This window comes from Andrena cerasifolii, chromosome 9 (assembly GCF_050908995.1).
Source record: "Andrena cerasifolii isolate SP2316 chromosome 9, iyAndCera1_principal, whole genome shotgun sequence".
NCBI lineage: Eukaryota > Metazoa > Arthropoda > Insecta > Hymenoptera > Andrenidae > Andrena > Andrena cerasifolii.
In genome coordinates, this window is record NC_135126.1 from 6,838,587 (window position 1) to 6,850,700 (window position 12,114).

Genomic DNA, 12,114 nt, shown 5'->3' on the forward strand with positions numbered 1-12,114 from the left:
CCTTTCGGGTGTCCGGAATGCACGTGACCCGGCGCGGTCACCGTTCCCGAAAACCTAATATTGTATTGACGGCATTCATGTCCCACTACTTTCTAGCCGAATTTCACCGCATAAAAAGGGCCACGAATCCACACTCGGGATTAATTCAACTTGAGCTATACAGCTCGCAGTATTGCTGATAGGAGTTGTAATTATTAAAGTCTCTGAGATCCCCGCATTTCTCAGTGCGTCAAAACCGAGAGGTGGACTTAGGTACCGCGACAACTAAACACTCAAACAATTGTACGAACCGAGCTTATAGAATATAATTACTTATTTCTTACTCAGAGTTCTTTTATTTGCATCTAATCATCATCTGAACTACCTCTTCGAGACTACCCCACATAGATGCATCTTTACCGCTCGAGGTGTATCACATTATAAAGTTACGATGCTAAATTAACATTTCCTAGTGGCTCCCGATGTTAGCCAGGCACCGGTTCGTCCGTTACTAACAAACTCTAACAAACAAACCCGATCCTTGGCCTCGCAGCCGCCAATCTCATTGCCCTCAGCCTCGGCTCGTAACACAGTAAAGCATAAAATAATGATAAACAAAAAATAAAATGCCTCCTTACTAAAATTTTGGTGACTAGAAATGCGGACACGACGGTGATTCCCTTGACCATAAACCTAATCACCTGTTTTCTACTTAAAAAAATTAAATACAGTAAAAAAAATCAACATCCAGAGCACAATACGGTATCTGTTTTTGTTATTAAATAAGAACTTTTACTGCAAAAACTATTTTCTGCCCAATTATCGAATACCAATAGTGACGCTGTTCCATAGTACAACCAGCTAGAGCACGGTCGAAAAATCATGAGTCTCTCATTTAAAATGAGAAAAAACTTCTAAAAATTGTTTCGTTGCTTACGCTGCACTTTGATTAGCCCCAAACTCGAGGAACACTCGCGTAAATGTTCGAACAATTTAGATTTCGTTGCGACTATAGTGAAAACGTAACGCTTATAATAATAAGAAAAATACGAAATGAGCAGAAATGGGGACACGAGCAGAAATTGGGACATTCGCCTTATCGTTTATTTCTGTGCAAACAGTTTTTGTTCGGCGGGCGGTTTTGCGCGCGGAAAACGTCGGGCAATGGAAATAACGCGGGACACGCATGTCCCGCGGCACTGGAAAATGGGAATATCGGGGAGGAAGAACGAGCCCCGATCGAAGCAAGAATTTAATTGACGCGCCACTGCCGGCGAGGGGGACGCGAGCGCTCGTGTGTTAGTAACTTCGTCTTTGACGGATCAATTCTCATTAAACTACGGGAGGGCGCGTGTAATGCCGCGCGGCCATCGATACTCGAGCGCGCCGTCTCGTTAAAAACTTCCGTATTACTGAGAAATGCGAGAAACCGTCCCGCTTGCTCCAATTCGTGGTGTTTCCTTCTCGTTTCACGGGGAGCTGTGTTACGATTACAATCGATGCCGCGCCACTGGCCGGTACGCGACAATTAACCTTTTCGGAGTAACGTGAAATTGATGGGATACTTACGCAGACAGCCTGTTGGCGGCGTGCCTCTCGCGCTCTGAAACAGAGAAAAAGGGACGGCAATTAGCATCCGCAAAGTGAATTAGCGTCTCGTTATCGGGCGGCCAAGGACACCGTTTGCTCGACATAGTTGCGGGTAAACGATGGGGTTCCTTGAACCATCCATAACGAACCAGGGAAAGTTTGAAAGTTTAAAGGGTAGTGATGCATGCTGCGCGTTGAGCATCAGAACGCACCCTCTCACCCGTTTCATAATTTCGAATAGAAAGGATCTCTATAGCCCTGCGTGATCCTTGGAAGGCTCTAGGTAGGAGAAATCATGGAGGAATTCTAAGGGTGGCTCGGGGGGGGGGGGAGAGCGGAAAATCTTCGGAGAACGAGGATCAACTGGTCGGACGTAACGTTGCGCGAGGTCTTCTCTCCCCTTAGAAACGCGATGACCCAGCGGCGAGAAGAAAGGGAGGAATAAAGGAGGCAGCGAGGAGAGAGAAAGAGGGAGCACGCAGGAAGCCGGTCGAGGAGGCATTGCGTAAACAATGGAAAGCAACGTGCACGCACGCACGTACGTACGTCATGGGAAAGGGGCTGCGACAGAAGAGGACAGGCTGCTGAGACTGGGTCAGAGGAGAGAGAGAAGGAAGGTGGTAAAAAGGGGGAGCTCTCTCGGCCTCGGTGCGAGAGGGTTGCGCCTCGACAACAGGCGTTCGACTCGATTCGATCCCCAGGAACGGTGGCTTTCTGCGGGGCTGAAATACAATTTTATTTCGCGCGCGAAAATAACAGAGAGACTAGGCGAATCGTTATCGAAGAGGAACACACGGGTCGAGTGACTCGCGGGGTACTGCTCGATCGTTTTTAGGGAGGAGGAAGCTGTCGAGGCGATTAACGACACTCGATCGACGAGATTCACCCCCGCTTTCGAAGCGTCACGCTGCTCGTCCGGCGCGATCACGTCAACGAATTCCATATGTAGCGCGATTAATGCAGGATTGCCGAGTCGGACGGGTCGCGATGACCAATCAGAGGGATGATTTATCGCGCGATCGTCGGCGAAGCAACGGCCGGTCGCGTACACTGAATCGTCATAACTCTGGTTTTAACAAAAGCTACGAAACTCCCTGGCAATGCTCCAGCGGCTAATTATCACTGTTCGCCACGCTCGAATCCCTGCGAACCATTCGAACGGATAAGTGCGATCAATCAATGACACGCGCAATCGCGGTTGATATTGGGGAACGATTAACAGCCGGGCATGTATCGCGGATCCGTTGCGTAACGCGGTGTGCTGGCGTCACGTGCAACCTAGCCATCGGCATCGGTCGAGTCGTCGCGGAAAAGTTTCCCTTTCTCCCCGGGGTCGCGTCGAAACGAGTGGAGTTGTTCGTAGCTCTCCTCCGAGTTTCCAGGCTTTCATCAAAGAGACATCGTTTATGTTTCTTTCGCGACCGTTCCATTGACAGACTGAAGGGAAGAAACCGTTCCCGTAATCTTGCGGACAACTACTTCTTCACGACCCGGCAACGATTACTTGGACCCAGCTTTACTAGAATAATCCGTTCCTGTTCGAGAGGAGCTGCCTCTACTACCCAACTCACCCTTGTTCTTCCCGAATTACTCGCGAACCCACCGAGCAGCGCGTTTCCGCCGGGAATTACGATTGTCCTCGGTATCCGTCACTGAATCAACCGACTCGGAGTCAACGAAGCGGTCGCTTCAACGATGCCGTAGCTCACCGAGACAATCGGCCACGCGATGCGCACCTGATAAGAGCAGATAGCTGACGGCACCCTGAAGCAGCTCGAACCTGGTCAGCATGACTTATGGCTCGCGTTGCAGCCGGTGCGCTTCATGTTACTCGGTGTGGATGAGGCGCGTGCACGTGGCTCGAGGCCGCTTCTGCACGCCACGCGATCAATCTCCCCTTTCCTCGGTTTTCACCCAATTCACGTCGCTTTTCACCGCCGCTGGATCGGTGGAGGCGCCGCGTCGCCAGCAGGGCCGCGCAAGTTCGAACCGACCGCGTCCATCGATCGACACGAATGCAAATCGCCTCGCCTCCGAGACTGGTGCAGTGTTCCAAGGTCGCTGTACTCCCTTGCACCGCGTTGCACGCCCCGCGAGGATTCCTCGACGCTGCTGGCAGACGCGCGCCTCGATCGCGATACAGTTTCGCACACGCGTGTGCACTCCAGGGAAATCTAAGTCCTTCCGACCGCGGACGTGCGATCGCGGTGAGACGAGCGTTCACGAATTTCTAGGGCACCGGGGGGACGGTGCGGCGTCGCGAAGCGGGGCGAGGAGAGACGTACACTCGCAGTGACGCGCATCGGTTGACTGAGGCCCAGCCGTGGGCCCAATGGTGCCGGGCCCATTGCTGGCTCGAGTTGCTGCTACTCTTCTGCCTGCTGGTAGTCGCACACGCGCCAACCGGGGCCCGTCAGCGCAGCTTGCTAAGCAGACGGTCGCTTCACCTGCGTACCGATGGCTTTGTTGTACGGGCCCCTCTCTCTACGGCCCCTGCGGGCCCCTCCAGCTCCAACGCTCGCGATCCTCTGTCGCGTTTCTATCCACGAGCCGTTCCCGTGCATACGCCGCCACTCTCCCCTCTTTGCCATTCCCCTCCACCTTTCCTTTCCTTGTCCTTTAGATTCAAGAGTCTTCGAGCTTTCGTGCCTCCGCCTCGAAAAACTTAAGCTAGCCTCGTATACAATCGACTGCTGAAAATGCCGGGACGGCGATCGTGGATCGAAGATCAATGAAATCGAGGGAAAAGCGCTGACGCAACGTGGAAGACCGTAGCCAACTGTTGCTTTGACAAAACTTGGACGGATCGAGAAGCTACTAGCTCGACGATCCTCGTCCTCCGTCTCGTCAACTGCCCCAACTCTATCAGAAGTCCCCTCCGAGCTGTAAACTTTGCCGATTTCGGAGAAGACTTTCCAGTTCCTCGAGCGATTTCTATCAAACTCAAGCATATATATATCCCCAGATCGTTAACCAGAGAACTTGGAGCATTCGAGGGCAGAGTCTTGCAATCGACTCGACCCATCCCGCGGTTCTTTAATTCGATTTATCGGAGCAGAATCGCCAGTGCCGAGGTTCGTGCAGGATGGGTTTGGTCGCCAGGTTCGATCGGGGCGACGGTAAAGGCAGCGTCGATCGGCGCATAGCGCGCGGGCTGTGTTTATGGAAATGTGTGCGTGCGTGCCGTCCGTAAAGGCTCGAGGAGCGTGTGTTATTAAGGCGTGCAGTTAGCCGGCACACGCCTCGACGGATGGCAGACTCTGATGCACCTGTTCCACCACGAGGATCTGGTTGGACCACCTTACCCTTCGATTTCCTCCTTCTCACTCCTCCGTCCAGCAGCCGTCCCTGTTCCGCGCGTCCAACGGACTCCCGTACCGCCCGGCCCTCGAAATTCAATGAGACGATCGCGAGCCGATCGTATTAGCCGAGGCAGGCCTCGCTCGAGAAATTAGGTCCCCGGGTCTCCACAGATCAGCCTGGCCGTTTTTTGCGCGCGCAAAAACGTCCCGGGATGCCGCGCGAGGATGTCCATGTTCCGCGCTGTCCAACGTACACGCTCCGTGACGAGAATGGAATCCCGATGGCATCCGTATCTCTGATCCACCGTCATTCAACTTGTCACGAGGAATGCATAAAGGTCTGCGCACACATATCCGTTCCGTCTCACCGAAACACCACTTTGTGTCGGTAGTCCATTAAAGTTATAGCGCGGAACGATACGGAAGAATTAGCAATACTTGCGCTAATTTTACACGAAGACGAAGATATGTGTGCGCAGACCTTAAGGAGCCGCTGTCGCGAGCTGCTGCCCACAGTGGCGACGAGGATGTTCGTTCCATCGAACAGGGAGAATCGACATCCGAGCGACTCGGGGTCGTTAAAAACGCGGGCCTCCGTTTAATCACGTCGATTATTCCACGGCGGGGCAGCTTCTAATGAGCGCTCGATTGCATTTACGAACGGTTGCGCAACAATGGTCGATTGTTCTGTACCGCAAAACGGATATAATTCTCCGCGCTCTAATCCTCCCGACTTTCGTTTAATTGATTACGCGTCGAGCCCCGCCGGCCGAGGCAACTATCGACACAACGCGATCACCTCCGACGAGCTGGCGTTTGTTCGCGCAATACGTCCGACCGTTGACGAACTCCTTGTCGCGATCACGGGGGAGAGATCTCGCCCCAGCTGGCTAATAAATCACGGGGGATAGGGCGCGCGAGGTGGAGAGCCAAGAAGCCGCGAGGTTTCTAGAGTAACCGACAGGTTAACGAGACCCACTCGACTGCGTGTCTGTAAAGAATCGGATGTCTCGGCTGCGATAATAACGAGATTATTACGGGGGACTCGGGGCAGATGGAATTCGTGATATTTTATGGCCGACGGGGCGGGGAAGGGTGGAGGAGCGGGTCGATGGAAATTCTAGCAGGCTTAGCCGAGCGTGCCGTCCGATACGATAAAAGTCACCGAATAGGGAAATAATGAGATTGATCGTTAAAGCGACCCAGATTCCCCGCGGATGCAACAATGTTCTGGCTAGGTTACTGGTACCTGGAACACCTCCTCGTCGAGAACTGAACGGTGAGGCAATCGTTCGGTTGCACAACCGATCGATGACAGCCCCGGGATTCGCTCGGTTATGACGGCTAATTTGCATCCATCGAAGGATACGGGGCGGCGAAGGAGAGGGGGGCGAAGATCGCGATTCGCAGGCTGGGCGAGCCGAGGAGGAAATAGAAATATCGCGGCAGCAACGAAACGTCGGACAATGCGCGGCCGCTGTGGCGCGTTACACGACGAACGAATGCGAGGAAAAATATGTCTCCCGCCCCTAGTCGGCGTTGGACCGTACAATCGCTCCCAGAGGGGAAAACGGGAAGCGAGGAGAAGATGAATAACGCGGACAGAAGCAATTCTGAGACTTCTGAGAGCGCGCGGCGCGAGAGGAAGGCAGAAACGCTGCAACGAGCGAGCGGCATTCTACTTGTTCGAACGCGCGTCTGCGTCGGATCCCTATTCCACTTATTTGCTTCGACATGTGCGCGCCCGGGAGCCCCCTCGATCGGGCCCTTTCAGCGATCTCGCGTATCCTTTGGCAGCCGTTCCTCCGGATAAGATTCCAGTCGGGAATAAAGGGTGTAATTGGGATTACGCGCGGCGGGAGGTTAAACGGAGCGTCGGTTTATCATCGCGATAACCATCGCCCACCGAAGATCGTGCCGAAACTATCGTCCCAACTTAGTCCCCGAGTTGCATAACCGTGTACTTGACGCGGGAGGGTGGGTGGGCGAGTTCGGTGAATACTGGAGCTCGTAATGAAGCGCGATAGGGGGGCAACACCAGTGAAAATTGCTCGTATGCCGACTGCACGGGGACCGTGAACAATTGAGCGTACAGTTACGTCCTCTTACGTTGCCCCGCGTAACGAAACAAATTGTCCATTAAAGTTAACGAAAAGCGCAATCTCGAGTGCATCGTTCCACGACGTTCCCCGAGACGCGAGTCGGCGCAGGGGGCTCCCGGCCACGCATCGACGTATTTATCAAGGTGGTTGCCCCGAGGCACCGTAGAATCTCCAAGGACGGAAGAGCTCCTTTCAGTCGAGAACCGGAAGTTCCACGAACTCGAGGAACTCGGAGAAGGAGGCCTGGCTCGCACTTGCGGCTAACTTTACAGTTTCAGCGGAAGCGGGGAGTACCTCCGCCGAGCATCGCGAATCAAGAGCAAACATTTAACTACTGACTCCCGCAAACCTGCTGATACCGCGAAAGAAACGGTGCACCGAGCTAATGAGACGATCCTGGGTCGTTTCGAAATCTCCGGGAATCCTCGGAATTCCACGCTGGGAGTACGGTGAGTGTCTGTTACGATAGAGGATATTAATCACGAGAGATACATCTAGGTGGAAATTCAGGGAGAGGCAGTTCGCTCTGGGGTGGCTACAGGGCTACCAAACCTGCTCGCTGATATAGTCCTGAGCAACTATTCAGAAAGTGCCTTTATGCTTTTAACCCTTAAGACACTCGAGCGTGCTACTGTCTTCACCCCCTGGTACCTTTCGCTTCTTCCACTCGTTTCGACGTAGGAGCTTCCGGTTCATCCACGGGTTTACAACCGGGCCCATCGAAATTTCACTCGCTGGTAGTTCCGTTAATAATCTCGCGTTCGATTTACGCCGATGCCTTCATTCCCCGCTTGCTCGCTCAGTATTTACCCCTGTTCACCGCGCAAACCACTAACAGGCGGCCCTCGGCGACCGCCACGCTCCGCCACTTCGAGACTCGATATCTCGGAACTGGGTCAACCGAATGATGTATTATCGAATGCGCCCGTTCCATCAGGGCGCGGGCATTCGACGCGCCACCACATACAAAATAATACACCGTCAGTCGCGGAGATGAATCCGTGTAACGATGATGACCAAGCTCCGCGCTTCCTGGCCTGCAGTTTGCTCGTTCATTTGGAACAGACGTCTTAAGGGGTCATATACGTTTCTCCACTTCAAAATATCAAATTCTTTTTACATATGTTGAAAGATGCACTTCGTGGGAACGTTTTGAACCCAGAACGATCATGAAATTCGAATTATTGGCGAAGTTACAGCCGTTTAAATGGAACTGGTCGTGCCGCTCCACAGATCAGCGCGTCAGAGCGTTGAAGGCCCTTGTTTGATTTGAATTTTGAGAGGTGTGTGGAGGTGTGTTTAATACAAATTTTAGAGACATTAGATGTTACCATTGGCACTGCAGCGTACCGGATATGCCAGGAGGTCGATGCGCAGCGTGTTTCGACTGGTGAACTCAGAGCTCAGCGAGCGACAAAAGAAGGAAGGATTCGTAAAAGACAAAGCAGATTGCATGCAGAGGAGGCTTGCATTGAAAGGGAAGGAAAGCTCTACGGTGCCGGTACAGCAGATTAAGAGTAAGTTACAAAATTTCTATTTTATCGAACTTTAAAACTCTTCTAAAATTTTAAACGCGTTTCTCTCGAAACAATATTTCTCACGACGGTGTGCACAATATCTGCCCCACTGTTTATCCGATTAACTTTATCTTTTACATACATATTCTAAATAAGATCCTTTATCGGTCAACGAGGGTTTTCTCCGATAAAATAAACCATTTCTTAATAACAAACAAAAATGTGCGGTTCTTTTTACGAACATCATGATCTCCGTCTTCTAATCGTTACTACTGCTACAATATCGTGTTTTGCAAAAAAAACCTCGTCAACCGATAACTATGATTTCAATAAGTGTAAATAAATCGCAAATTTTTGTTTCAGATTACTTGTACGAGTTAAATCATGCACACCGTTTGCAGCAGGATAAAAAAAGACATTCTGCGTTAATGCAATTAGACGCTAAATTTTTAACAATTTATACATCTTCATTCGTGTTTACTGCTGTATAAACATCTACTTTTACGTTACAAAAAGAGTTCAACCAATCGGCCTAATAGTTTGTCCACAAATTGCTTGTAAACATTGAGTACATTTTTTAGTGTCGAAAACCGTATACGACCCCTTAATATGTGCGCTTAATCTGAAAACCTTGATAGTTTGTGCGCTGGAGTCACCATTTCGAATGGGACACTCCTCTGATCCACGCTGCTGCCTCTTATCATTCGAATCGGAAGGATTTTAGAACTCCTAACGCAGATAGAGCTGCTCCCCGTCAGTTTTATTCACTGCGGGAGCCCATTGTGAAGAGAAAGCCCAGCGACCAAATCGAAAGGGAAGAAATGTTCTCCTCGGAGCTGGGGAAGGTGGAAGCATGGATTCGGTGGAGTGAAAAGTTCCCGACCTGGAAAACTTGGCGCCGGTCCGTCGCCCGCGACTCAGGCGCAGCAACGAATTAACGCGGGGGCGTCGACGCGAGTTCTCAGATTGATGGCACGCTAAACCGCGGCCGGATTAGCGGATTGCTTTCGACTTGGCATTGAGCTTAACCCGCGATTAATCGATACGACGCCGAAGGTCGTACGCTTCCGTGGCGTCTCCGCCTTCTATTCTCCTCCTGTTTCCCGCCTGCTCTATCTTCTCGACACGCTTCGAGGCACACGCGATCCCGTCGCGTGTCGGCTGGCGTCGATTCGCCGATACTCCGACACGAGCGGATCCTCGATACGCTCTAGAAAGCCTGCGCTATGCAACACCGAGATTTCGAGCCAAGTCGAGGCGAAAAATTGTCGCTGCTATCGACAGACACAGAGCACCGTAGCGAAAATTTAGCGGCCACCTGGAAGAACTTCGAACGGGCACACTCGCGAGAAGAAGAAGCTGAGAACTATCCCCGCGGAGAAGTGGGTATCTAACAACTTGTTGCCCAGAGTACGAGTTCTGATTGCCTGGAATTTTAAACAGAGCGCTCGTAAAGCGTCGGCCCGGGTGCAGGGGGGAACGTTAAACGACCCTGAAGAGTTTTAATCGAGCCACGTCGACTTCCTCGATACCCTCGGACTCCTTTTGTTTTTTTTTTCTCCCCCGCCCCTTTTTCCCTTTGCTCGGCGAGGAGAGAAGAGGAGATAGCCGTCGTTCCGGCTCATCGTTGACTTCCGCTCGATTTGCATTCGAGAGGTGGCTCGATATCGGCCTTATGAATAACCACCCGGGACAGATCGCCGGCAAAGGGGTGAACATCCCTTCCTCCCGCGCATCTTCTCATATAAGATCTGCCGAGGAAAATCCTTTCGGTAGACGGTAGGCGTACGAGGAACGGGCGCAGCTCGGAGCCAGGCGGAGAATCTCAATGGCTTCGTTTCCCTATTCACCTAAAACTGGGGTGAGGGATATAAAATAAATTTCGCGGGCTTAGGCGGCCGGTTGCTGGCAAACCTTGCTTGAATGCCAAGAACCACGGCGAAAATACGGAAACCCGCCGCTCCCCCCAACCCCCGGGAAGGGCTGGCAGGATGTTCTTGAAAGGTTCGTTTATATCTTCGTAACGGCGAATTATTAAGAGAAAAGAATTCCCTTCGCGTTCTAATTGCTAAAAGGGCCCTCCAATTAAGACGAAAGAAAAGGGCGCCCATCCCTCGGCTGACCCCGGGAATTTTAATTAACCCCCGGACGCATGACAATTCCTTCGTGCGGGGGTGGGATGCTTTCGATAAACTGCAGACGCTTGAATTAAGCTCGGAGAGATGGAAAGATACACAATCGAGGACCTTTGACCCACAAACCCTACCGAATCAACTGTTTAGGAGGAATGAAAAGCTTAGCGGGTAGGAATCGCGACAGGTTGATGGTGCAAAGGCTGAGAGAGGTAGGTAAGGATCTTCGGCGTAAAGTTTTCCGTAGAAATTGCAAGTGTTGGCCTCCAGCTGACAGGGATCCATTGCGTCGCGGAACGAGCTAATCTGGAAGGGCTGTGACAGCGGCGTGAATGGGACGGGAACGAGATTGAACTGGAATACGAAGCGGGTATATGCAGTTGGTGGCGATTACGCGCGAGAAAGTTGCAGACGTCCGTTTCCGCAGAGCGGTGCATGTGTTTTCTGGCCGTGTGCAGCCGTCTCCGGTGCATCGGCGCGGCTGCATCCAGCACGGAAAGGAGGGAGAAAGAGAAGGTGGACGAGGAGGAGGAGATGGAGGTGGGTCATCGACATGCTCGACTCGTGACGCAACCTGCACCATGCATCGAGACGCTTCGGCCAAGCGGATCGGCCTGGTAACCTCTTCCTTCCGGAAGTGCTCCCTTCCCTCCCTTCCTCACGCGACTACCGTCCGCCTCTCCGGAGAACGCAGTCGTCCAGACGCGGGGCGGAAGAATTAAAATCCTGCTAATTACCGAGAGGCCGACCTCTCCCTCGGCGCAATGTAAATAAACGGAAGCTCGGTGCGCGCGGGCGAGCGCGCTCGGTTATAAATACTCGATGCACTCGGGACAAGCTATCATTCTAAATTTATTTCCAACATTATTACGTCATTAAGCACTACCCCGATGACTACTCGTCGAAGCTGCGGCCGCGTTTCGAGAGAAAATCGTGACTCATCGCGGCCAGGCGCATAACTATACATAGATCCGTGCGACGAGGCGGCCTTTCCCCGACGGAAGTGGCTCCTTTTCACACCCTTCGTTCTTACGCCCTTCTTCGCGAAAAAGCCCCTCGAACCCGTCAGCCATCCAGGTACCTCCAATTAAGGGGGTATTCTAGTCTAGACACTCGTTTTTGAAGGTGATATTTGGAAATTAATTCTGGAAAACCTATCGCGCCTACAGGGCAGGGGTTTTGTACACATAGTTAGTAGTGTTTGAACTATCAATACTAATTTTTGGAATGCGTTATAGTGAAATTTGTACAAGTTACACGCCGAAGCGCAGGTCATGTCATCAAAAACCGGCCCCATCGGGCGCACGAATTGCGGCCGTCCTAGTCATCCGAAACGAAAGTAACAAAGATTTCTTTAATCTATACGAGTGTAGTTATCGCCCGAACTAGATGTAACCAAGTCCGGACATTGTTACCGAAATTGCAGCTGTTTAAAAATTTATATTTGATTTTTTCGACTTTCCTTGAGCTAAACACGGTGTGGGGAAGGTTG

The 12,114-nt window shown here is 51.8% G+C and overlaps 1 protein-coding gene across 6 annotated transcripts in view; it reads right to left on the bottom strand.

Moving 5' to 3' along the window:
• The window catches only part of Lilli (AF4/FMR2 family member lilliputian), a 157,993-nt gene that overhangs the window by 19,769 nt on the left and 126,110 nt on the right, over positions 1–12,114 (bottom strand). For all 6 annotated transcript variants that reach the window (XM_076820458.1, XM_076820460.1, XM_076820459.1 and 3 more), the window contains one exon: positions 1,549–1,582. In XM_076820458.1, coding sequence (XP_076676573.1) covers positions 1,549–1,582 — 34 coding nt within the window. The remainder of the gene's footprint in view (positions 1–1,548; positions 1,583–12,114) is intronic.